We start from the raw sequence: 25,966 nt of genomic DNA, 5'->3' as shown, positions 1-25,966 counted from the left end.
ACACTGCAAAAAAAGTTCTTACTTGGCATTTTTGACTTGCTTTCCCATCACAAATATCTAAATGTGCTTGCAGGATATATGTGCTTGAGAAAGTTGAAAAGGTATTTCTGAAAAATGTATCACAATCAAGTGAATTTATGCTTAAAGCAAGAAAAAATATGTCAATTGGGTATGAAAAATAATCGTTTTTCTTTTGATTTGCACATATCTTTTTAGGTTTTAAGTATATAAACTCACTTAATTTTGTTCTTTTTTTTTCTTTTTTCAGAAAACGATACTTGGTTTATTTTGTCATACTTGTATTGGATTTTTTTTTTTGCAGTGAACACTTAAATATGTACAGGTATTTATAGGTGAAGTGTGTAATTTCTGCAACATCGAACAGAAAGAACTAGTTTTAAACAAAAGGAAGCTCACAGAAGCCATGCATTTCTATTTTTTCCGTCACGTATTCTTGAGGTCACAACTTGTCTTTATTTTTGCAAATCCACTTGATGCTGCTAATGCTAGAAACTACACAGCTCAACTTCAAGCTCGTATTAGTCACATTTGGATATTACAGAATTAAACTAATAAATATAGACTGCTAAGATGTGATGATAGAGGCCCAGTGTCTTTGTAGCAATGTTCAGCAGGGACCTTCTTTGCCCTTTGGGAGCTTCTTGGCAAGTTGCTGTGTGGTCAAGAGCAAAGGCACATATTTCGAAGCAGAAGCGATGAAATCACCGTAAATCCATCACGTTCACACTTCCGTCTGTTATGGTGACGTGTTGACTAGCCTGAGCACAAAACACAGATGAAGATCATTCATTATAGTGCACATAAGGTTAAAGGACAAAGCAGATCAATAAAATGCAGTTTAATGAGTAGTTAAATTAAAATTAGCTGAAAACGTATTTTCCCTCAGGCCATCCAAGATGTAGAGGAGTTTGTTTGTTCATCAAAACAGATTTGGACATGGCCGCGGGAAGTGGGGGTGCTGGGGGTGCTGCAGCACCCCCTAGTGACGAGAGGGAGATAAAAAAAATGTAGGCCTATTAAAATATTTTGCACAATTTATAAATTCCTTATGAATATTTTAGAAAATGATTTTGAAACACGTAGGCTATTACGTATATTTTGGATTTTAATTTAATATTTTGAGGCCTAATCGACAGGTTCGGAAGTTACGTTGTCAACGTCAGGCAGGCAGGTTTGGTCGCCGAGTAACGAGGTTTTCCGCTCGTTCCATGTAGAATACATCCATCTTTATATAATACAGCGCACCTCGACATTTGTACACCTGTAACCAGGGCACCCCGCCTGCATGTAACTCAGGTAAGAGTATGGTGCTGCCGAGCTTGTAACATTTATTTTTTTGGCAACAAGTGTGGGATCAGCTTTGACTAGCCAAGCAATTGTAAGTAGTACACTATAGTATTTTTGTAATGTGGTGGGGATGGAGATGGAGAGTATTATTTCGTTCGTGTGTTATTTGCGTAATGGTTGAGGAGAACTGTTAAATAACGTTTAAATAGTCAGAGATTATTTCATTGTGGTTTGTGTAAAAAGGTTGGAGATGGAGACAGAAAGCTTTATACTGTGCGTGTGTTCTTTGCGTAATGGATGTGGAGAACTGTTCAATAAACAAATTGCTTAAATAGTCAGTGACTATTTCCTTGTGGTGTGCATAAAAAAGATTTTGGAGTTAATAGAGTTGCGTGTGACAAACGTGACATAAACGTGCAGTGACTCAAGCCAGCTGACCAAATCGATTGCATTGTTTTAGCGTTATTGTGAAGTTTGATTGATATTATATTTTGTTGTAATATTATTTGTTGTATCTAAATATGTTGCATGTATGTATATGCTATCTGAAATTGTAATGAAAGTAATTATTTCGTTTTCTTTCGATTATTAAACTATTATTTCTGAGAACTGATGTCTGTACGTTTCAGACCCTGGCTGGCTGTGCACTGAAGTGTATATGACAATAAAGTAGTAAATCTCAATGTATTTATTTTTAAAATGTATTTTAAATAGGCCTATAGGCTCATAGGTTTTTTGTAAAAAAAAATAAAAAAAATTCACAGCACCCCCTGTTCAAAATTACTTCCCGCGGCCCTGGATTTGGAGAAATTTAGCTTTACATCACTTGCTCACCAATGGATCCTCTGCAGTGAATGGGTGCCATCAGAATGAGAGTGCAAACAGGTGATAAAAACATCACAATAATCCACACCACTCCAGTCCAACAATTATCATCATGTGCATGAAAAACTGCATGTTTGTAATAAACAAATCCATCATTATGATCTTTTTAGCTTTTAATTAAAACCAGTAGCTTCTGGCTAAAATACGAGTCCCCTATAACATTGCTTTCTCCAGTGAAGTAATTTCATCTGAATCAGGAGAGAAATACGCACAGATCATGCATCAAAAATCAGTCCATTACAGCTTTAAACAATTACAGTGGTGGATTTTGATGTGGACAGGAGATGGACTTTTTCACTAGAGGAAGAGCTGTTATGAATTATAGACTGGATATTTTGGACAGAAACTACGTTTTTAAAGTTAAAACACTCTAATAATGGATTTGTTTACAAAAGAAACGTTTTGCTTCACGCATGTTAATTAACGGACTGGAGTGATGTGGATTATTGTGATGTCTTTATCAGCGGTTTGGACTCATTGGACTCACTGTGACGGCACCCATTCACTCCATAGGATCCATTCGTGAGCAAGTGATGTACTACTAAATATCTCCAAAGCTGTTCCACTAAAGAAACAAAACTCATATCTCGGATGACCAATTTGAATGTTTTGAGTAAGCTATTCTTTTAAGTTCTTAAAGGGTTCACTGATCTCTAATCAGGCGTCACTCACAGAGAAGAGGGGCGGCTCTCTTGGATGCGGGTGGAATCCTCTTTGTTTGCAGGAACAGATCTCGTCCATCCCGTGGTCTGTCAGCCGAAAGTAGCCAGTCCTGGAGCACAAGTGATCAGACTGTTATTTTTCCATTAATCATGCTAACTATCACTCAAACTAATTAACATGGCGTTTAGCCAAAAACTTACTCATTAAATTTAGGTGAGCACACAATGGCTATAGACTCTGGAAGCATGATTTGATAAGAGCAATGTGTGTGCAGGTCCACACTGGATAAAAAGGCCGTCTGGGTCGGGTGAGTCTAATATATATATATATATATATATATAAAAAAGAGAGAATGATTATTCTCAAGACACATAATTACAGTGATACTATAAAAATAAAACATAAAAAGTCTAGGACTATCCAGAAAACATCCTACATGAATCCAGCCCAGTGTGATGAGATCATTCTGATCCTGGATTAGGAAAAGTTCCTCCTCGTTCTCGGTGTCACAGTAATCTGGTCCTCCACACTGCTTGGGCACGATCACGTGTGTCACTGTGAAGGCGTTCTTCATCTGTGGAAGAAGACATCAAACCGTTTTGTGATTTGCTCATCATAAGACAGATTTCCTCAGATATGTTATTAAAGGTTTAAGGTTGCAGATTTAAGAGATAGTAAGATTTATATACACTTCTGTAGGGTTGTTTTATTTTTATTAATTTTTTTTTTAAAGACATTAATACTTTTTTCCAGCAGGGCTGCATTAAATCAACCAAAAACTATAATTATAATGTTTACACCAATTTCAGTTCAAATAAATGCTTTTCTTTTGAACTTCCCAAAAAAACATATTCTTGTGTCAGTCTGCTTGTGTCCGAGCATGTTTTGGACGTACCAGCTTGCCACACAGAATCCCACAGGTCTCCACGGTTCGTGCTGTGTTGGCATCTGCTAGCTTTAAAAATCTTTGGCAGAGCTCGGCGGGCACAAAGAGCTGCCGCAAGCCGTTTACCAGCGCACCTGAGAAAACGCATATAATCTCAACTTAATTACTGAACAGTTGTAACATATGCATGTCAGCAGTGAATAAGGAAGTGTAAACTGAGAAGCCTCACTGTGTCCTGCACTGACTGGAACACTAGGCTTCAGTGAACGGTCAAACGCTGGGAGGGGTGTCGTTTGAGAGACATGGTTTGAGGTTCCTTCGGGGCTCGTCGGCGGTGAAAACGAGGCCTGTGGAGGTCCTTGAGCGTCAGGCACCAGGAGATCTCTGGGAGAGATGGGTGATACCGGGACGCTGAACTCCTGCATGATGCGCTGGCGCTCCTTCTCCAGCTGCTGCCTGCGGATCATCTCCTCAAAGGCACTGAACTGCTCCTGCTCGCGCTGACGCTGCTGCTGCTCGGCCTGTCTCTGCTTCTCTGCCTCCTGCTCGCGCTGCTTGGCCACTTCTCGAGCCCGGGCCTCATCCTCCCCTCGCTGCCAGGAGTCACACACCCGTCAATAAACACTATTACTTTAATTCATTTGAAGGTATCATTTAAGAAATATCTCTCCACCTTTCGGATGAGATATTCGGCGTGTTCTTTTTCGTAGTGCTTGAGAAGCAGCTTTTTCAGTTCCTCAGCTTTCGGAAAAGCAACTTCCTTTAATTTCTAGCATGGGAAATAAGGGATATTCATTAGCTTGAGATATTCTCTCACATTTGGCATGCTTTATGAACCATTTAACTTTCTCCAGGAAGAAGAAAATCATACCTTCATCGTATCTTTCTTCTCAGGAATGTTGGCGGTTTTATATTCACGATGTTTAGGAAGTTTTTCAATAAACAACCTAAAAGGAAGTAAAACGCAGGAACATTATTGATTATTTTCAAAATATTATAATTCATTAACATTTATACATATTTATTATCTGTATAATATGTTCTAAAAATGTAATGTTATTATATTAACTTATTTAAATTTTTATTCATACACACACAATATATATACTTTTTATATATATATTAGTTTTGATGTTTATTAAATGTTTCTTTATTTCCTAGTATATTAAGAAACATATTTCTAGTAAATAACAAGATCACACAAATGGTTTTATGACTTTTAATGCTTTACGTTTATATGAAATGTAATGGAAATTTTTAAATAAAAGGAAGCAAAATAAGAAAACATTCAAATAGAAAAATATTTTAGCCATGCATATTACTAATCAAAAATTCATTTTGTTTCATTTATTTACAGTAGGAAATTAAAAAAATTTTATGTAAAATGATCATGTTTAATATCCTAATGATTTTTTGGCATAAATAAATAAAAAAAAGGATAATTTTGACCCATACTCTGTATTTGCTATTGCTACAAATATACTCATGCTATTTATGTCTGTTTATTTTTTATTTTTTTGCTCTAGGGTCACATATTATATATACAGAATATAATAGTTATTATTTTGTTTATTTATATATGCTTATTGAATGTTTAATTCTAACTATTTATAATAAACAGCAAAATCACTCAAATCAGAGTTTCAAACCATCTACACATCTTAAATTTTGTTTTTGAAACAGGATTGCAAAAATGGCAAGTCTCATAAAATAAATAGAACATAAAACAGATCAGCCTACATAACGTTTAGTTTGACCTCCTAACAATAACGATCAATATTTATGGAGGTTAAGCACCTCTTTTCACTTATCAGTAGCTGAAAAAGTGGGAAAAAATTTAATTTAAGAGTATAGGCCATATTTTGTACGCTACTAATGGCAATTTTCCATCAGGAGAGTGAACAGTGTAATGAATCTGATATGTGGAATCAATAACCAACCTGCCAGGCATTTGGCACTTCCAGGCTGCTCTTGCTGTACTTACGTGATGTACTTATTGTAAAGGATGAATGCATGCTCGACATTCCCCTCATCTGCATAGATGTTGGCCATTCGGATGATTTCCATCCCGGAGCGGAAGTACCGGCGGGGGGGCACGTCCTCGCTGACGTCCACAGAGCTGCCCAGCTTGATGAGAGCGCGGAGCCTCTCCTCAGACGGCAGACTGGAGTCACCCTGCTCAGACATGATGGCTCCTGCCTGCAGATCAATAACACACTTTAACATGCTGTCACAACAAGGTTATGATGTAGATACTCTAAAAAGAGGTTTCAAAACGCATTTGGACACTTTAAAATGTCTGAAAGTCACTGCATCAGACATCAAAATATGAAATCAAGTATTACTGTAACATGCTTATAAATGGTCTTTACTCAGAACTCGAACAGGTGTCGTTGTTTTATAATATAACGAATGTCATTTGGTTTGATCATTTGTTTTCGAATTCATTTACTTTTCTACATTGCTAATATGTCAAAATACTTTTTATGTAATGTATACATTATAAATAATGTATTTTTTTTTTAAATAAGCTGACGATACTCGACTTTAACTTTAAATGAGTCTGGTGGCACCCGTTATTGACAGGCCAACCACCAGGAACAAACAATGATAGCAAGAGAAGTCTCGCATGAAGGTAAAATCACTCTCCTACCTGATAACACCGCACTTCTTTAAGCTTTTAAAGATGCTTTGATCTCATATATCTTCGTTTTATTTAGACATTGTGAAAACAAAGCGTGTAGTGTTCAGATTAGCTGTGATATCACAAGACTGACTTCCTGCATCGGAAATACCCCGCCCACCGCAGTCAGCTGACGGTGAAGTCATGCCTCACGTTGACCAATCACGAAGAACTTCGAAGCATATTTTTAGAACTTTTTGATTCTATCACTATGACGCTTGTATGTTCCTTCAGGATGATGGAACTCGAATTTATGTACCGCTACAAAAATACAATAATGCTGTTGCTTTTACACAGAAAGACACTTATTTATATCTAACAAAATATTGAAATCTGAAATTTGTTGCTTACTTCTATTCGAGGTAAAATTGTATTTAAAAACAACTAAATTCTTACATTTTTAAATAATTATGAAAATCTAAGATTTAAATTGACCAATGTTAAAAAGGTTAGTCATATTCTCTCTCTCTCTCTTCATACATGTCATTGTACTTGAGTATTATATTGTACATTTTTAATCTCAAATAATTATTAAAATAACTAAACTAAACTAAATTAAAGAACTTTTTGTAATATTCCATAAAAACAGCAATTATTGTTTCGTATATTTAAATAACAATTTTCGTACATTAACAGTTGTGATGCCCAGATATCTGCTACTTATTATCAAGTTTTCTAAAACCACAAGAAAAGGTTTTGCATAATTACAAGTGATTGTGCAGTTAAATCTTTTATTAGGTTGATTAAGCACTTCGAGTGCCTAGAAAAGCACTATATAAATATAAGGAATTATTATTATCTCGACCTGGGTTCTCTCGGATCACAGAGAACATAGCCTAAATAATAGATCACAACAGCCAGAATATTTTAACTGATAAAAAAAAAAATACAAAATGTGTAAAATATAATAAAAGATAATAAAACAACTGTAATTGCTCTTGCAATGCTGTTTAATATTTCACTTCATTTAAAACAAAAGGAAAGATAGATCAGCAGCAGTTATAGATTATGTGTGTGAATTATATTTGCTGGATAAAATGACCTTCTAACAGATAACCATGACAAAACTTAGTAGTAAAATAATTAGAGTCTAATAAAATAGTCGACCTCTTTAGGAGACCAAATTCATCGAAGAAAAAGTATGGTTCCTCCACAGAGAGAAACATTTAACCATCGGACTGGCGGTTTGTGTTCAGGAAAAGCAGTCCAGCAGTTCAGGTTGAAAATGTGAAGTCTCTTTGTTTCATTGAGGAGTCCTATCTTTCGGACCTTTCCTGTGTCTATATCGAGGTTTTCGGTGATGCCCTGGAGGTCTCGTGGATCCCCCTGGAGGCGCGCCTGGATTCTGGAATGGTTGGTCAAACCTGTCGAAGGGAATTGGAGGTGGATAATGTCCCAAGTGGAATCCTGTGACGCTCTGGTTGGGAAAACAGGGTCTCACGCCCTGCGGTGGATGAGGAATCAAGGGCGGACGGAAGAACTGCTGCTCAGGTGGTCTGAACCAAGTCATGTTGTTCTTCTGGTTAAACGGTCTGAGAAGAAATTGTGAGATTGAGTAAAGAAACAGCATTCATCTAGGAAGATAGACCATTTTTATATCATATTGTCTAAAGATTTGATGATTTGAGCTTACAAAAACGGATTATGGGGTTCCCCGTGCCATGGGTGATGCCCTTGTCCATTAAAAGAAGGATCATGGTTATGCTGTTCCCTTCGATGATGATGATGAGGAGGAGGAGGAGCATCTTGTGGCTCCGTTGCAAGTCCCTGTGCGGGTTCTTGGACTGGTTCCTCCATTCCCTCATTGCTGCACAAAAAAAATTGCAACGTTAATTTCAATAAGTCATCTTTTTTTTTAAATGGAACAGTAGATTGAACATTTCGACAAATTATAAAGTAAAATCTAAAAAAGTCTGCATGTGTGTTATGTTTTGTATAATATTCAATACATTAGTGGTTTTTACTCAATTGAGAAGGAAAAAACTGAGCCCAAACTGAGCAAATTTATGCATTTATATTTATGCAATTAGCAGATGCTTTTATCCAAAGCGACTTACAGTGCATTCAGGTTATACATTTTTTTCTGTGTTTGTTCCCTGGGAATTGAACCCACAACCTTTTGCGCTTCTAACGCAATGCCCTAAAACAGCAACAGGAACATATACAAATATATACAATTTGGTGAAGTTGCTGGGCATGAAGTGCCAAACGATATCACGATTCTCAGCTTCAAGAAGGTCGTCAGGAATTTTCTGCGTGATAATGAAATCAATGGTAAGTTATAGTTAAGTAAATTAAGGTGAAAACCAAAATTACTTTAATTCACAACCATCCAAAGGTTTGGGGCTGGTAAGATCTTTTAAAATGTCATTGAAAAAATGGTTCCTGTGATGGTAAATCTGAATTTTTCAGCAGCCATTACTTCAGTATGACATGATCCTTCAGAAGTCGTTCTTCTTATGCTGGGTACACACCAAAAGATTTTTTACATAAGATTTTCAAAATGTGTCGGACCACAAACATGAGGATAAAATATCCTAGATTTAAACGTTTTGCTCCTATAGTGTATGGTGTGCCATGATGTGACAAAGACAGCACACCACACATAAACAGATTTTCTACCAGAGTCTTGACTGTGAACAACAGGAAATCTTGCAAAACCTCGCGAGACTTCAGAATAAGCATTGCGGACGATATGCAGGAAGAAATTGCAATGATAGTGTTAGGAATGATTTTTTACATGACACATTATATAAACATTAGTGCTGTTGGCACAACTCAACAAGCTGATTCTCCATCTCCGCTTCAGACCAAGGGAAAATCTGATAAAATAATCTGTAGAACCATCAAGATAACCGGGACATAGCTAGGATTGTCTGAAGAGACGAAATCTGCCCAAAATCAGCCCAATTATCTTTTGGTGTGAAAATCTGTTTGTGTGTGGTGTGCTGTCTTTGTCACATCTGATATGGTCAAAAGCATGAAATTCTGATAACCTGTAATGTAAATAATATAACAGCATAACTGACTACTTGCATAAAATGCATATAAAATATCACTTGTCATCTTAGTAAAATGATAATAAATGCTTAGTTTTTATTGTGGGAGGCAAAACATATAATGCAATCCAATACAATGATTAAGAGATGAACAAACAAACATTTCTTAAAAGACTGATGATCATAATTGATAGTGACATGACTTTTCTGAGAAACGAAAATGGTGTATGAATAATCAAGTAACCTAAGTTGTTTCAGTCCAGCAAATGTTTATCTTGGATATTACAAACAAAATAAAAGTTCTTACGTTTACTTTTTAAAAAGTGGTAAAGATTACAAAGAAAACAAAATGTGTGTATCATGACCTGAACATTTCTATATTGCTAAGCTATAACTAAGCACCAAGGCATGTAGTAGATTAGTTTTAATCATGCTGACAATTTAGAGGCCTTAAAAAGTCATGCATTAAATATAATACAGTGTACTTTACATGGCTCTAATGACATGCAGAAGAGCTCACCTTCTCTTGTGCCCCATCCTCAGGTCTTCAAGATAATTCTGCCTCTCAATTGAGTGTCCCCTTGATTCATTGAATACTTGGAAGAAATCAGAGCATTCAAATAAAAATACCTAAAAGCATGCAAATACATATAGTAAGTTTAAGTGAGCTTACTTACAATCAATCGCTTTTTGGGGGTTCATCCCATCAACATCGATTAGGTATCTATGACACAATATTTAACAGTGACAACTGCTGGATGTACTCGTCTGAAGACAAAGTTAAGAGATCTTGAACATGGAAAAAGAGCAAAAAGAATGTCATTTTACTCACCGACATATTAAATAGCCGGTGCGGTTCAAACCATGCGTGCAATGAACACCAATCAGCTTATCTGTTCAAAAAAGTAAAGAAAAAAAGTTAAATAAACATATAAAATGACATTTTTCTCAATGAAACGAGATATTAAAAATTAGGATGGGTCATTAAAATAAAATAAGGACAGCATTCAAAAAGTTTGCATTTTGATTAGCATTATTATTACTTGATGTTTGATTTTATTGTTCACTATACAACCAGGAACATTATTATATTTTTATTCAGCAAGGATGCATTCAATTAATCAAGTGACATTTATAATGTTACAAAAGATATCAATTTCTAATAAATGTTTATTTTTTTTACTTTCTATTAATCAAGAAACCCTGAAATCCATACAAATATTAAGCAGCACAACTGTTTTCAACATTAATAATAATAATAATACATTTTTGGAGTATCAAATCAGCATGCTAGAAGAACGACTTCTGAAGGATCATGTGATACTGAAGTAATGGCTGCTGAAAATATTCATATTTACCATCACAGGAATAAATTCTATTTTAAAATACATTCAAATGGAAAGTAGTTATTTTAAATTGTAATAATATTTCAGAATTTGTACTGTATTTCTGATTACATAAATGCAGTCTTGGTGAGCATACTAGTTTTTTTTTCAATAACATTTTAAAAGATCTTACCGACTCCAAACCTTTGGATGGTTGTGAATTAAAGTAATTTTGGTTTTCACCTTATTAATTTACTTAATTATAACTTACCATTGTTTTCATTATCACGCAGAAAATGCCTGACGGCCTTCTTGAAGCTGAGAATCGTGGCATCGTTTGGCACTTCATGCCCTGCTGTGAAGATCTTCAGGTGGTACAATGTGTTTGGCAAATCCTGAAACAAACACAATCACACATTTCAAGACAATAAATACAACAATGTCCCTCCACCCTGACACAAAACACATCAACTCCAATCTCGTTAAGCTGGATTCTTCAGCAGGGAGGAGCAGTTTACACCTTCATGAGGAGAAAATATTATTAGCTATTTATTAAGTCTTCAATCCCTACCTCTACTCTGTAATAGCGAGTTGTGAAGGTCAGATCGATGATGAGACCCAGTTCTTGTCCTTCCTTCTCCAACATATGCACAAGATCAAACGGTCCAAAGACTTCTGACTGCTTTAAATGATATCTGAAAGACTACAACAAAAAGCACTGGAATTAAATCTAAGCTCTCACACACACTTCAAACAGGTGGAGGATTTGTCAATGTCTTCAGACCTGTTTTAAGGGGACTTTAAAGGCGATGAAGCGGGTTCCAGGGATCCGTTTACCCACTGCTGTATAGTCTGTCCATCTAAAGGAGGCACACAACTTTAGCAAACGATCCTAGAAGCTTAACTTCAGTTAATGAACGAAGTTATAAAAAAACTAGCCTGTCAGGAACGGCATTTTTCTTTTTTGCAGGCATGTCTTCACAGCAGCTGCTTGGCCCATACACTTCTGCAAAACACAGCTGTGTCTGATTACATACACATCGTAAGCAGAACTCGTACAAACTCTAAAACATGAACTATTTAAGAATGAGTTTGTTTACGTGTCAGATATGAGAGATAAGTATCAGACACCGGTTAGGTTTCACTTTTCGCTATGACCAAAACAAACTTCATTTAACAGATTCTGGCTTAATCAGTCTCTTTAAGCGTGTCCACGCCTCGTATTCCATCACAACATATATTATAATTAAATACAATAAAGAATAATTAAATTTACTGAAAAGTAAACCACTATCGTTACCTCTGTAAGATTCTCCCACTTCCACGTTACCGACACTGAGTCGCGTGCCCTGCTCCAGCTGACGTCATTCATCTGCTGGGAACTGCGCGCTCTGCTGCCGCGCTCAGGCCGGGAGGGGAACCTGCAGCCCGACCACAACTGAAGCGCTTGGATGGTCATTCGAGGCTGGCTTTCTGCTTGTGGTATATTTTTATGTAACAGCCGTTAACTGTATAAAATGACTGTTGTTTTACGATTATAATATTGTCAAGCACTGTTCACACCAAGGACGATAAATATTAAAAAGCCAGCGAAAGCGCAAAATCAGATAAGATCATTTCATGTTCTTATCAGGCTGGTGTGATTGTATCAAATGTAATATATATATGATGAAGGTTAAAGGGGTGTAAATGAGATCCCAGTCAGTTTGGGGTTGCTCCATCCCCTCTCTTTTTGTCCCTTCAACACTTTTTAATTGAGTAATAAATGAATCATTAATATATATTAATATAACTAAATTTACTTTTACACTTTTTAGAGTGCAAGAATGAATATGGCTCTGAATATTATTTTGAGTAACTTGATAACACAATGAGTAAACATTATAAACTTAAACTATTTGAATGCATGGTAGAAGAAAGAACTGAACTCTCACACACCAGGAAACACTTGACAGACTGGGGAAGTCAGACACACATACAGGAAAAGCTGCAATGTAAGAAATCTAAAGCAATGTTTCTCTGGAACCACTTGTTATATAATCATTGGCTGGTTGGATTTGGTTTCAAATATAATTTGTTTATTAGAATAGCTGTTGGCCAGTGCTTATTTTTGTATGTTAACTTCTTGATAATTGTTTAGATCAGAGGAGGTAAGTTGTTCTGAACATTATGTAGAACAACTTTAACACTAACTGAAACCCGCAGACAGTGGGAGTTTGATTCTTTACCAAGAAAGAAGGCAGACTAGGGGAATGCAGTGTGAAATTATCATATAAATTAGATACATGCTACCAAACCACGTGTCCGGTTTAGTCTATAGCTGTGAACTCCAGATTATGTCTTTCAATTTTATACTGAATATATATATATATATATATATATATATATATATATATATATATATATATATATATATATATATATATATATATATATATATATATATATATATATACAGTACAGACCAAAAGTTTGGACACACCTTCTCATTCAAAGAGTTTTCTTTATTTTCATGACTATGAAAATTGTAGAGTCACACTGAAGGCATCTAGGGCTATTTGACCAAGAAGGAGAGTGATGGGGTGCTGCACCAGATGACCTGGCCTCCACAGTCACCGGACCTGAACCCAATCGAGATGGTTTAGGGGTGAGCTGGACCGCAGACAGAAGGCAAAAGGGCCAACAAGTGCTAAGCATCTCTCAGGGAACTCCTTCAAGACTGTTGGAAGACCATTTCAGGTGACTACTTCTTGAAGCTCATCAAGAGAAAGCCAAGAGTGTGCAAAGCAGTAATCAAAGCAAAAGATGGCTACTTTGAAGAACCTACAATATGACAGATATTCAGTTGTTTCACACTTTTTTGTTCTGTATATAATTCCATATATAATTCCACATGTGTTAATTAATAGTCTTGATGCCTTCAGTGTGAATCTACAATTTTCATAGTCATGACAATAAAGAAAACTCTTTGAATGAGAAGGTGTGTCCAAACTTATGGTCTGTACTGTATATATATATATATATACATTTAAACAAAAACCACGTAATTGGCTATTTAATGCAAGTTTCCATTATGACAATTTACCACATATAGTGTTACAACATGATAAAGGAACTCAATATCTTATTTGCTACTAAGACATTACACTGAAAAAAAAACTGAGTGGATAGAATCTGAAAGAATGTTAACTTAGAAACTGCGAGTCGTTTACACAAATAATAACAAAAAAGGCATGTAGCTCATTGAATTAAACATCATATTTTTAAGTAGAAAGACTGAAATGTATTTCCTTGTAAAATGTACTTCAATAATCTTTGTTTTTACAGTGTGCCTATAAACACAGAATTATTTCCAAAGATAATAATAATAGTAATTAATACCCTGAAAGGTTTATTCCCTTTTATGTTGGCAGACATTATATAACACAGAGGCAATGACAAAAAGGTGTTGCCTAGAAGCGGCATTCTCCATAATGAGGAAATGATCTCATGCAAATAAGGGCTGGACTAGAGTGTAGTATGCAGACGGACTCCTAAGAGAACTCATCCATCACAATTTGATTGCACTGAAGTTCAGAGTTTGACAGAAGAGAAGACCATGCCTTTTTGCAATTTTCCTTTCACTGCTGATAAGACTGTGAAGAACAGGGCATTGATAGTGTCTGTGGAGAGCTTCTATCCAGGTGAAGATTTGATCAAGAGAAACGGCGTGAAGAAAGACACTCGGAGACTTCACAAAACCCTCAGCAAGCTCGGCTTCTCTGTGGACATCAGAATGGACATCGAAGCAGATGAGATCTATGAAGCCTTCAAAGCAGGTAATGTGAGCCCATCATGATGTACTGATGTTTTCCCTAATAAATAAAATGTGCTCTTTCATATCTGCAGTGATATTTCATGTTATGTGTAAAGACCTCCTCTTTATGATTAACAGTAATTTAATAGCAAACTAACTTATCTCTAACATGAGCGCTTTTTAACCCAGTATTTTTGTTGTTAAGTCTAGTTGATAAACAATTAGATAATTGTATTTATTCAAAGAAAAGTATATTGTATGGTAAGATTTTGCCATCATGAATCAGTCCTAACATTATAATGACAGTTAAGACCGCAGATTTTTAGGGTAACAACAGAAATGTAACTTGCACTGTCCAGAATACTCGCTAATTCTGCCCTCCATCCTCAGCGAGCAAGAAGACGGTCAAAGACTGTTTTGTGGGCGTCATATCCAGTCACGGTGAGGAGGGTGTTGTGTTCGGAGCTGACGGACGTGCTGTGAAACTGGCTGAGATCTACAGCTACTTTGGAGGTCCGTCAATGGCAGACAAGAGCAAGCTTTTCTTGATTCAGGTACATTTTGTGAAACCTTTCTCACAGACAAACCATTTTTAAGATCCTACTGCAGCAAATATCGATGGCTGTGTTGATATTACATTAGAAGTCCTTTGACTCTCTGGTACTGTTTGTTCATTTAAAGCCTAAAAATGTTGTCTTGAATTTGAACTTTTGAATATTTTTGATTTTTTTCCTCTGTTTATTGCATGGCTACTCATCAAATAAATCCATGCATGAATTTTAAATGTTAATTTGTTTAATGTAAGTAGATATAATTTCATAATTTTACTAGTCGATGTTTCTTAAAGCTAGTAACTGAATGTTTCTGATGATCATATCTTTCTGCTCCTCAGGCTTGTCGAGGGCATGGGTTGGATGAAGGTGTGGAGGTCGACTCTTCATTCTCCGAGGAAGAGGACGGGGTGTCTGAGCTGTTTTCCATCCCTATTGACACAGCAGTCATGTACGCCACATCTCCAGGTCTGATTTATGAACTGCATCACATTGTTTGCATAGTTTGTAAAGTCCCAAACTCTTCAGTTCTTCACTCACGTTCATTTGTTTTCTAGGTTACGGTGCATTCATGCATCCTCTGGGCTCAGAGTTGATTCAAACCTTTTGTAAGCTGCTAGAAGAGGAAGGAGGTCCAGATCTGGAGATCACAAGACTCCTGACTCGGATAAACTTCCAGGTGGCCTACAACTTTGAATCAAGAGGGAAAGTGTTGGGTGGCAAGAAACAGATGCCCTGCTTTGTGACCCGCTTTACCAGAGAGGTTTTCCCGTTCAGAAAGATGGCAGCGGCAGAAGATTTGAGCTTGAGCTTTGCAGCCACGCAGCTCATCGATGAACCCAGTCGATCACGGAAGAGCTCCATCAGCTGAACAGAGACTGACTGGAAGAACACATGGAGAAACTGATTCATCACGTTATCTCATTTGATCAGATAACAGAATCATGTAAAGTCTCACAGGAATAGGAAGTGAGGTGTTTGGAAACATGCAGGATGTGATTGGTTTTATAGTGCTGTGTTTGCTACTTCCTTTTATATGTTTCCCTAAAGTAAAACAATCATTTTCTGTTTCATTTCAAAGAGTATTGAGGAAAAAAAGAAAGACATTTATTTATATATAAATCTTGAAAGTGTTTATTTAAGTGTCTGTATTATATGTGTCATTCAAATAAAACCTTAACCGGATGATTCTTGAAGCTCATTGTCTTACTAAATTCTAAATCATGAACACTATTGCAACTGCATATTAATGAAGCACCATTTCTGGGAAACACTTGTGTAACATTAAACCTGATCCTGATCGAATTCGAAACTAAAGTCATGCCCAGGTTTCTTTGTCTCAGGTTACAACATATTCATACCTTGCCCTTGGTATATTTACTGTACTTCAAGGTGTGAGTGTTTAATACACGCTCTGTCCTTCTGCAAGTGGTCATGATGTGAGTTGACAGCCAATCCAGACATGTAGGATTTCAACATGGCCTGTTGGTCACAAACACTAATGCCAGGTTTAATTTAACTGTGTGTAGAGTGATGACTGTTACGTGCACTTATGTGCTTATTAAATGAATGTCTGGTATGTGAATCAGACAGACTGTGATATGCAGTTAAGTATCTGGTGATTCTCTACCTACTGGAACTACCAGAATGATGCTGCAATACTTATCTATGAGCATCTTAACCTGAGAGACGTGTATAATTTTACTGAACTGAAGAAATTGTTCTTGACGTGAAGAATCAGAACACAATGTACCAAGAATAACAGACGTCGATGCTAAAAAGCAATCTGCATGTAGTCTGCTTATGGTTGTACGTTCATAAAGGATAAGGAGGTACTGATAAACATCAAAGGCCCACAGAGTTCATCAGATATTAAACTCAATATTTTGTGACAGAAAATTATCACTTTTTGTAGATAGTTCAAATAGAGTTGTAAACAAATTGCTTTTAATTAGAAATTAAATGTTCTATATTTATATTCATATTTATAATATGACTAAAATAATGCCCAACCTGGAAAATAATAATAATAAATTGACATAGACAGTATTATTTAAATTCAGATTTTTATTTGTCCAGGGTCTTATGAGACCATAAACGTATCTTCCACCAAGAGGCGCGTGTGAGAACACAAAACTTTGATATTTAATTTATTTATTTTTTCACCTTTTTTAAATTTATTTATTCATATTAACTATAAAGATTTAAATCTGTTGATGACAAGAAGTAGTTATTGACAAACAACTGGAAAGTCCGAGCTCGGACGGGGTCCAGTGTTGCCAAGTCAGGGGTTTTCACACGATATTAGACTACTTTACACAACGTTGCCGCGTTTTTTTTTTTTCGTGTCCGCGGCTTGATATTTAATCTATCCTCTGGAATGCGTATTGTAGAAGGGGAACCCTCAATATTTTTTTGTAGAAGGGGAACCCTTCTACAACAACAACAACAAAAAAAACTTGTATTTTAAACTCCTGAATGTGATTTTTAACTGGAGACCGCCTCAAAACGCCACGTAGCGATTCTGCGAGTTTTCTTGTGAAAACCTGGCAACCCTGTTTTGGTCTAAACAACAGTTTACATATTGAATATGAAAACTGTCACTAAGAAACTTGAAAAACTATTGACACTAAGTAAACACACAATAAGAAAAGCACATCGTGCTGTTTTATGCTAATAATCCCTGTGCTCTTTAGCCTTCCCATAGCCTACAGCTGAAGCTGAACTTCTGTGGAAAGAACACGATTGCAGAACTATTGTTGCTGACACAACGCTGAGTTGTAAATCATGCCGTCTGTCTACTGTGTACACGCATATCCGCCCTTTCTAGGTACAAATAAAGGTGTGCGATCTCACCCTAAAAGGTTTTGTGATTTCTCTTAAAACGGTAAAGCAAGCAGAAACTAATATATTAAGACTCTATGATGTGGCACAATGAACAGAGAACAGCAAATCTGATACTATATATATATATATAATCTCCCTCTCTCTCACCATATATACATAAATAAGAAGTAGGCTATTATTTTAATGTAAAAAATCAAAACAGTAATCATATACAATTTTAATTGATGTCTGGATGTCTAATAAATACATCTGAATTATATTATTTACTGAAAGAAAATCTATTTTCCTTTTTTTATTTTTGTTGCGATGCACTTTCCTTACATTCTCAGTTACTGACAAACCATTGCAGGTTAGTTGGAAGATAAATACACCTACAAATGAAGTAAATTGCCTTTTTATAAGCTAAAGATGAAGCTTCTGATAGTCAAGGAATTGCCAGTGTTGCGTAGATCAGACTGATGACAGAAAATGGGAGGAAACTCCATATAGGGCATGAGAGACAGATGATCAGTCAGACTCATAAAGTAGGCTCTCCTTATTCTCACACAGTTTGTGACCACATTACACCTCAGTGTTTGACTGAAGAGAAAACGATGTCTTGTAAAATTCCTTTGTCAGCAAACAAGAGAATGAAGAACAGGGCGTTGATAGTGTCTGTGGAGAGCTTCTATCCAGGTGCAGGTCTGAACAACAGGAACGGTGCGAAGAAAGACACTCAAAGACTTCACAAAACCCTCAGCAAGCTTGGCTTCTCTGTGGAAATCAGAATAGACATCGAAGCAGATGAAATCTATGAAGCATTTAAAGAAGGTAAGATATGTAGTCTAATAATTAAAAAAAATAATTATTATTATTTCCAAGCAGAATTCATGTTTCACATCTGCAATGCTTTTCTCTCTCTCTCTCTCTCTCTCTCTTGAGTTTCTTAAAAACATGTTACATAAGCTCATTTATTGGTGCCAAAGTCCCACGCTTGTTAATAACACCATCCTCATTTATCAGCAGGCAAAGATTAAACAATTTATCTCTGGCGCAAACTCTTTAAACATTATGAAAAATAACCTTTTAATATGCAAAGAAAAGAAGATTCGTGTTGGGTTTTGAGGATGTTGCTATAATCAGAAATGAATGAGTGAATGATTAATAAAACTACTAGTTGATGACTTAAAGTCATGCATACTCAAATCTGAACACAATATGCAGCATGAATAAATCAGATTGTGACCACAAACAATGACAGCTTGTTAGACACATGTACAATTGGTCCATTATATTAAATTACACATCACTAACTTTAACAAATTATCTGCCTCCATCCTCAGCGAGCAAGAAGACGGTCAAAGACTGTTTTGTGGGCGTCATATCCAGTCACGGTGAGGAGGGTGTTGTGTTCGGAGCTGACGGACGTGCTGTGAAACTGGCTGAGATCTACAGCTACTTTGGAGGTCCGTCAATGGCAGACAAGAGCAAGCTTTTCTTGATTCAGGTACATTTTGTGAAACCTTTCTCACAGACAAACCATTTTTAAGATCCTACTTCAGCAAATATTGATGGCTGTGTTGATATTACATTAGAAGTCCTTTGACTCTCTGGTACTGTTTGTTCATTTAAAGCCTAAAAATGTTGTTTTGAATTTGAATGTTTGAATATTTTTGAGTTTTTTCCTCTGTTTATTGCATGGCTACTCATCAAATAAATCCATGCGATGTTTCTTAAAGCTAGTAACTAAATGTTTCTGATGATCATATCTTTCTGCTCCTCAGGCTTGTCGAGGGCATGGGTTGGATGAAGGTGTGGAGGTCGACTCTTCATTCTCAGAGGAAGAGGACGGGGTGTCTGAGCTGTTTTCCATCCCTATTGACACAGCAGTCATGTACGCCACATCTCCAGGTCTGATTTATGAACTCCATCACATTGTTTGCATAGTTTGTAAAGTCCCAAACTCTTCAGTTCTTCACTCACGTTCATTTGTTTTCTAGGTTACGGTGCATTCATGCATCCTCTGGGCTCAGAGTTGATTCAAACCTTTTGTAAGCTGCTAGAAGAGGAAGGAGGTCCAGATCTGGAGATCACGAGACTCCTGACTCGGATAAACTTCCAGGTGGCCTACAACTTTGAATCCAGGGGGAAAGAGTTGGGTGGCAAGAAACAGATGCCCTGCTTTGTGACCCGCTTTACCAGAGAGGTTTTCCCGTTCAGAAAGATGGCAGCGGCAGAAGATTTGAGCTTGAGCTTTGCAGCCACGCAGCTCATCGATGAACCCAGTCGATCACGGAAGAGCTCCATCAGCTGAACAGAGACTGACTGGAATAACGGATTAATGTAACTCTTCTATAGCATCTCTCAAAGTATCTCACAGGAGACTAATGAATAAAGTGACGTCATGACACGTAAAGTTTCATGTCCAGCAGGAAGTGAGTGGTTGGGAAAGTTGCAGGTCACATTTTTAGTTCTCCATTTATGTGTCATGTGTTTTTGCCATTGCTACCTCATTATGCATATAACCTATTTATTCTCAAGATACACTACTGTTCAAAGGTTTGAGGTCATAAAAAAATGCTTTTGAATGAAGTATCTAATGCTGACCCAGGCTACATTTATTTGATCAAAAATAGCTGCTTTCTATCATATGATCTTATTTTTTATTTCCACAAAATATTATAATCATTCAAATACTCTTTTGGTGTTCAAGAAACATTTCTTCTTATTATCAATGCATAAAACAGCTGCTTAATAAAATAATAATTTTCAGGATTTTTGTATGAATAGAAAACCCATATATATATATATATATATATATATATATATATATATATTTTTTTTTTTTTTTGGAAAAGAAACTGTCACATTTGATCAACTCAATGTGTCCTTGCTTAAAAGTATACATTTCTTTCTAAAGATATGAATGAAAAACGACAACGACCACTTCCGTCAAGTATATGATGATTATAATTGCATACAGTTAGTGTTGGCGGTATGGTTATGTTCTGGACAACACGCCTGTCCATGCAGCCATGCTTGGACAGAGAGGGGAGAGCAGCAAGACAAACCCCCTGGCCCTGTGGTACACAACAGAACCATTATAAGCATACATAATTACAATTTACAATTGCATGAGTTGTAAACAAAATGTCATAGAGACTGCTTCCGATGAAGACACTGTAAAGAAAGAACAAGTAAGATCGGATTACTGGTTCAGTTGGGGTTGGAGGAAGGAGTTAATTGCAAGCAGCAATGCGATGGAAGAGACGCTGGAGAATGGGAATTTAAATAGACCGCAGGTGATAGGTGTCAAGACTGGACTGGTACATGTCAGGAACAGCTGACTGTCAGCTGATGCAAGGGTGACTAATGTGACCTGACTGAACTAACGCAATGCTCGATTTTATTGTATTCCTGATGATTTCAGAGAAAACGAATGTGCTAAAATTGTTGAGCATATGTTTTTTGAGTTTAAAATAAAACTGGAAGAAAGGTTCATCTGTCTGTGACTCAGATTAAGTTATGGTAGTCACACTTTGCACCTGACATATTTACTGTAACTGAAGGTGTGTACAGGATTACACATGAATAAATGAAATCACGTGAATGAATGAAATCACATGAATGAATGAAATCACATGAATGCATGTGGAGTTACAGCAGATCCAGACGTGCAGGATTTCATCAGTGCACACGGTCTGCTGAGCACAAATGCTGATGCCAGAATCCATATGAACATATTTCTCTCGAGCACTGGAGGGTTTTTGCCCCTATAAATATACACAGATGAACAGTTTCTATGCTCGAAGAGTTTATTGTTTTTAGTTATGATAATTAAAAAAAAAAAAAAAAAAAAAAAAGGGAGGATGTATTCTGGCTTAATTTTCTCACGATAAATCTACACATACAATATAAACCTGAACTGACTGACTGCTGTAGGTGCCAACTGTGACAATTAACCCGTGACATCATGCCACGAGACACAAGACGTGTGCTTAAGTGTATATTTCATTTTGGGCAACAAAGGTGAACGTGTTTTTCTGTAGCCAAGATTTCAAGGTTTGTGTCTCAATACGGAAATATAAATGAGCAAAACAAAACAATCCTACCGTGAGATACCTTCCCGGGACTGTGTGACAACTAGCCCCGGTTTCGTTTCAAAGGGACTGAAGACAACAGCGCCATCTGCTGGCAGAACGCATTTAGCTCGACTGACACGACAATAATATATTAATATCTGTCACTAGGGGGCGGTGTCCGTAATATTAATTTCTAATGTACAACATCTATCTATCTATCTATCTATCTATCTATCTATCTATCTATCTATCTATCTATCTATCTATCTATCTATCTATCTATCTATCTATCTATCTATCTATCCACTGTATGGCTGTAGCATAATTTCTTAGTACCACACTGCCCAAATTGTATTGGTTTCAATTTCTTGTTGGATCCAGACATTTATGTATGTATGTATAGCCTTTGTAAGTGTGTTATTAATTCATTCAAAGCTTGTGTTCAAAACCTAATCACTTCTAGATTTTTAAAACGTAGTATTTAGTTTTCATTCATATCTGAGACATTCAAATCTGATATTATAGTTGTTGCAGATTCTGAGCATATATTCATATATGAAATACATTCAAAGACATACTTTGTTGTTGTTTATCTTGTGATGTAGTGGGTTACTGCCATGGGGAAGTAAACACAAACATTATGAGACATGGTAGGCTATTTGTGACCCTGGACTTCAAAAGCAGTCATAAGTAGCATGGTATATTGTAGCAATAACCAATAATACATTGTATGGGTCAAAATTATCATATTATCTTTTATGCCAAAAACCATCAGGATATTAAGTAAATATCATGTTGAATGAAGATCTTTTTTAAATTTCCTACCATAAACTTAATTTTGATTAGTAATATGCATTGCTAAGAACTTAATTTGCACAATTTATTTATTCAGCTTTCATAAGATGTATAATTTTCAAATTTCAAAAACATTGACCCGTATGACTGGTTTTGTGGTGTAGGGTCACATAAATCAAACATATTAATCATAAACTCTGGTTTTACTATCAGATACAATCACTAAATCTGTAAATCACATAATCATAGCTACTCACAAAACTAAATCAAGGAGCCAATTTCATAACATAAAACATAGCGTGCGAAACAGTGACTGAATGCTACTTCAGCCGTTCTTAGCACCTCGAGTGTGTCTTGGTGAACTGTCCCTTCGTCTGGAATGTGATTTTAACTCACCACAACAACCACAATTGAACTGTCCTGGTCATCTCGAAATTATGGGCTTCAGCAGTTTCCTTGAGAGCGGACCGTGAGCAATGCTGTTTGTCATCCGTCAGGGCTTATCTGTACCTATGTGTGTTTTAGTTGGTCACTCCGTCTCCTCCGTGAGGCCTAATTGCTCCTTCCTGGCAGCCGTCGGCATCCCAGGGGCCACCGAAACCCATAACCTACCCTTCCATGCCGTTTGCTAATTGAAATAGCTAATGAGATCTCAGAGGACTGGCTTTCCATGCCTCTTCGTTAAAAAACAGTGGCAGTGTGTCAAACCATGGATAATTGTGCTGTAAACACGTAGAATATTTGATTCTGGACACGGTTTTTACAATTGTGACCGAGTTTGCAAACTTGCTTATTTACAGCCTTCTGAAAACAGTATGTTCCCGTGTCCTCATCATCACTGAAAGCTCACTTTAAATCACTAGAACATTTGGTTACATTTCTATCTTACAAGCCTGTCAATAAAGTAAACCAGTGTAGTCAAAATAATGTCTGTCCCAAACACCATTTGCCAGATCAACACCGTATATATATATTAAAAAGAAATATATGGATATCTGTTTTTTTCTTTGCAATAACCACCTGAACTGAGCACATTAAAACCAAAAACATATTTTTTTAAAAAGTAAATAAGGTAAATTTTGATTTCACCTTTACCTTAAATGTCTATTTTTGAGCCTGGACCATAAAACCAGTCATAAGTAGTAGGGGTATATTTGTAGCAATAGCCAACAATACATTGTATGGGTCAAAATTATCTATTGAACTTTTATGCCAAAAATCATTAGGATATTAAATAAAGATAGATAGTAATATGGATTGCTAAGAACTTAATTTGGACAACTTTGAAGGCGATCTTCTCAATATTTAGATTTTTTTTGCATCCTCAGATTCTATATTTTTCAAATAGTGGCATTTCAGAATAATAATAAAAGAAAAGACCCTTAAGACTGGTTTTGTGGTCCAGGGTCACATTTTTCATTATTTTGCTCTCCCAGACTACTTTTACCAGGATAACATCATAGTGTGCATTTTTTTTCTTTGAGAAGCTGTGTTTTACGCCAACAATGAATAATATAATTTAGTTTGTGCACATTATGAGTGCCAGCATTTCACACACACCACTTCACGAGCTCTAATTAGATAAATGAACACTGCCAGTGTGTGTGATACTGCCTCTATTCAGAAGATCTATGTTGCATTATCACATTGTGTAGTCATCACATGCAGCTTCTTCACCCCCCAAAAAACACAATGCAGCCTTTAGACATAACTTGAGGTTTATTAGCTATGGAGTCTCAGGAGAGTCACACACACAGGGTTAGGAACAGGGTGAGGTGGTACCAAAAGAAAGAAGAAAAATAAAAAGTAAAAAAAAGGGAGAGAATGCAGTAATGAAAAATCAAACTCCTAACTACCATTAGATTGAAATGAACTAAAACTACAAATTGTATTTTGTCAAGTACGGCTTAAAAAAAAACAATAAAAAGAAGAGTAACCTTTATACATTTGTCTTTTATACAAGTAGCAACATTGGAGAATCACGTTGGAAAAAGGCCATTTAAAAAAAAAAAAAAAAAAACTGTTTCAAAGAGAAAAGAAAAGTAGAGAGGTGGTCAAATATTGACCAATAATTATTCCTTTTCATTCTACCTTAAAAACTTGGTCTAATATCTATAAAAATGTAAAAAACAAAGCAATATACAAGTGTAAAAAGTTTGTCGTTTTTTTTTCATTCACTCCACTGATTTGGTGACCAGAGAGAGAGGTTGTGTCTGCAGCAAGGCATGATGGGAATGTAGGGCTGCCTGGTGGAAAGGTGAGGACGGGGAGAGGAGGGAGGGAGGCAGGGTGGTGAACGGGATGGGGCGGGTCAGGAGGGAGATGCTCGGATGGGAGGCGCTGGAGGTGGACGAGGAAGAGGAAGTCGAGCTGGAGCTGGAGCCCGGGGCTTTCCCTTGCAGGGGGAAGTGGGGGTGGTGGGCTCTGCCCTCCGGTTTGGTGGTGAGGGACAGGGGTTGAGCTTGCTCTGAGTGAGTGGCCGCAGGGGCCGCCGGTGATGCCAGGGCGGCTGACGGTGTGGCGGGCGAATCCAGCATGCTGCCGTGAGAGGAGGTAGGGCTGTCACACATTTTCTCCGATGGCAGGTACGGGACGCACTGCTTCTTGAGCTGGGGTGAGAAGTTACCTGCAGACGAGAGAGGAGCAGGGTTAAATATACTACATGACTGGGATTTAAGATCAGAAAACATTTATGCAAATTAAAAATATTACCTTGACAAATAACTAAAAAATAATAAAAATAATTTATGGCGAAGTGCTAAAATTAAAATAAAAAATAAATATATAGTTACAGCTTGATGTAAATTTTTAAAATACAAATACTAAAACTAATAATACTAAAGTAAAATCTGACAAAAATAAATGAATAAAAATCTGATTCAAAATATCAGTGCTATAAGAGTATATAAATAATAATTAATTAACAGTGGTAAATATTTAATTGAATAATTATCCTTGCAGTTTTTCAACAGAAAACATAATTTTCTTAAAAAAAAATCAACTAAATTTAGACATATCAGTCAAGAAATTGACCAACATTGATGATTATGATATGAAAAATAGTGACTAAATTAAATGATTTTCATAAAAATACAAAATCTACGATTAAATATCTGCTAAAAATTACTCTCATTTGCTCACAAATTATTTAAAAAACACATACATGC

General features: G+C 36.4%; 5 protein-coding genes across 7 annotated transcripts in view; 2 read left to right on the top strand and 3 right to left on the bottom strand.

Moving 5' to 3' along the window:
- Positions 1-249: 249 nt before the first annotated feature.
- On the bottom strand, positions 250-6,551 carry stambpa (STAM binding protein a). The gene is made up of 10 exons (XM_026274337.1): positions 6,396-6,551; positions 5,727-5,941; positions 4,614-4,689; positions 4,416-4,511; positions 3,972-4,335; positions 3,752-3,876; positions 3,293-3,430; positions 3,057-3,169; positions 2,866-2,965; positions 250-779 (listed from the first exon to the last, which is right to left on the bottom strand). Exons 2-10 carry the CDS (start codon positions 5,927-5,929, stop codon positions 723-725), a joined length of 1,272 nt encoding a protein of 423 aa, XP_026130122.1. The 5' UTR covers positions 5,930-5,941; positions 6,396-6,551; the 3' UTR covers positions 250-722.
- An 806-nt stretch (positions 6,552-7,357) lies between these two features.
- On the bottom strand, positions 7,358-12,136 carry LOC113110250 (RNA/RNP complex-1-interacting phosphatase-like). Of its 3 annotated transcripts, none has more exons than XM_026274336.1 (10): positions 12,050-12,136; positions 11,689-11,755; positions 11,534-11,609; positions 11,321-11,452; positions 11,021-11,144; positions 10,257-10,317; positions 10,102-10,148; positions 9,945-10,020; positions 8,059-8,232; positions 7,358-7,957 (listed from the first exon to the last, which is right to left on the bottom strand). In XM_026274336.1, exons 2-10 carry the CDS (start codon positions 11,721-11,723, stop codon positions 7,669-7,671), a joined length of 1,014 nt encoding a protein of 337 aa, XP_026130121.1. In that variant the 5' UTR covers positions 11,724-11,755; positions 12,050-12,136; the 3' UTR covers positions 7,358-7,668. The 3 variants fall into 3 exon arrangements, with proteins under 3 accessions (XP_026130121.1, XP_026130120.1, XP_026130119.1); XM_026274335.1 differs by having other exon boundaries at positions 11,689-11,768; positions 12,050-12,110; XM_026274334.1 differs by having other exon boundaries at positions 11,689-11,774; positions 12,050-12,099.
- Positions 12,137-14,162: 2,026 nt separating this feature from the next.
- On the top strand, positions 14,163-16,278 carry LOC113110500 (caspase-3-like). Its single transcript, XM_026274664.1, has 4 exons — positions 14,163-14,567; positions 14,936-15,099; positions 15,438-15,564; positions 15,654-16,278. The coding sequence occupies exons 1-4, from the start codon at positions 14,348-14,350 to the stop codon at positions 15,965-15,967; spliced, it is 825 nt and encodes a 274-aa protein (XP_026130449.1). The 5' UTR covers positions 14,163-14,347; the 3' UTR covers positions 15,968-16,278.
- Positions 16,279-18,189: 1,911 nt separating this feature from the next.
- On the top strand, positions 18,190-20,650 carry LOC113110248 (caspase-3). Its single transcript, XM_026274333.1, has 4 exons — positions 18,190-18,753; positions 19,266-19,429; positions 19,707-19,833; positions 19,923-20,650. The coding sequence occupies exons 1-4, from the start codon at positions 18,402-18,404 to the stop codon at positions 20,234-20,236; spliced, it is 957 nt and encodes a 318-aa protein (XP_026130118.1). The 5' UTR covers positions 18,190-18,401; the 3' UTR covers positions 20,237-20,650.
- Positions 20,651-24,499: 3,849 nt separating this feature from the next.
- Positions 24,500-25,966, bottom strand: part of tcf7l1a (transcription factor 7 like 1a) — a 29,387-nt gene continuing 27,920 nt past the window's right edge. The window contains exon 12 of the mRNA XM_026274332.1: positions 24,500-25,425. Within this exon, the coding sequence (XP_026130117.1) occupies positions 24,974-25,425 (452 nt within the window). The 3' untranslated portion in view covers positions 24,500-24,973. The remainder of the gene's footprint in view (positions 25,426-25,966) is intronic.

This window comes from Carassius auratus, chromosome 10 (genome assembly GCF_003368295.1).
Source record: "Carassius auratus strain Wakin chromosome 10, ASM336829v1, whole genome shotgun sequence".
Classification (NCBI taxonomy): domain Eukaryota; kingdom Metazoa; phylum Chordata; class Actinopteri; order Cypriniformes; family Cyprinidae; genus Carassius; species Carassius auratus.
The sequence above is the reverse complement of the archived record's forward strand: the minus strand, read 5'-3'. Positions and strand labels throughout refer to the sequence as shown.

What these genes read in the sequence shown, in the direction of transcription:
- stambpa (XM_026274337.1), bottom strand. Translation starts at nt 5,929, where the DNA reads ATGTCTGAGCAGGGTGACTCCAGTCTGCCGTCTGAGGAGAGGCTCCGC. An exon ending in CCGAATATCTCATCCGAAAG is followed by an intron (nt 4,336 to 4,415) that starts GTGGAGAGATAT and finishes GACTCCTGGCAG; the next exon opens with CGAGGGGAGGATGAGGCCCG. An exon ending in GGATTCTGTGTGGCAAGCTG is followed by an intron (nt 3,431 to 3,751) that starts GTACGTCCAAAA and finishes CTTCTTCCACAG; the next exon opens with ATGAAGAACGCCTTCACAGT.
- LOC113110248 (XM_026274333.1), top strand. Translation starts at nt 18,402, where the DNA reads ATGACAGAAAATGGGAGGAAACTCCATATAGGGCATGAGAGACAGATG. An exon ending in CTATGAAGCATTTAAAGAAG is followed by an intron (nt 18,754 to 19,265) that starts GTAAGATATGTA and finishes CTCCATCCTCAG; the next exon opens with CGAGCAAGAAGACGGTCAAA. An exon ending in GCAAGCTTTTCTTGATTCAG is followed by an intron (nt 19,430 to 19,706) that starts GTACATTTTGTG and finishes TCTGCTCCTCAG; the next exon opens with GCTTGTCGAGGGCATGGGTT.
- LOC113110500 (XM_026274664.1), top strand. Translation starts at nt 14,348, where the DNA reads ATGCCTTTTTGCAATTTTCCTTTCACTGCTGATAAGACTGTGAAGAAC. An exon ending in CTATGAAGCCTTCAAAGCAG is followed by an intron (nt 14,568 to 14,935) that starts GTAATGTGAGCC and finishes CTCCATCCTCAG; the next exon opens with CGAGCAAGAAGACGGTCAAA. An exon ending in CATGTACGCCACATCTCCAG is followed by an intron (nt 15,565 to 15,653) that starts GTCTGATTTATG and finishes TTTGTTTTCTAG; the next exon opens with GTTACGGTGCATTCATGCAT.
- LOC113110250 (XM_026274336.1), bottom strand. Translation starts at nt 11,723, where the DNA reads ATGCCTGCAAAAAAGAAAAATGCCGTTCCTGACAG. An exon ending in ACCGGCTATTTAATATGTCG is followed by an intron (nt 10,149 to 10,256) that starts GTGAGTAAAATG and finishes ATTGTGTCATAG; the next exon opens with ATACCTAATCGATGTTGATG. An exon ending in AGGATGGGGCACAAGAGAAG is followed by an intron (nt 8,233 to 9,944) that starts GTGAGCTCTTCT and finishes TTTTTTGTGCAG; the next exon opens with CAATGAGGGAATGGAGGAAC.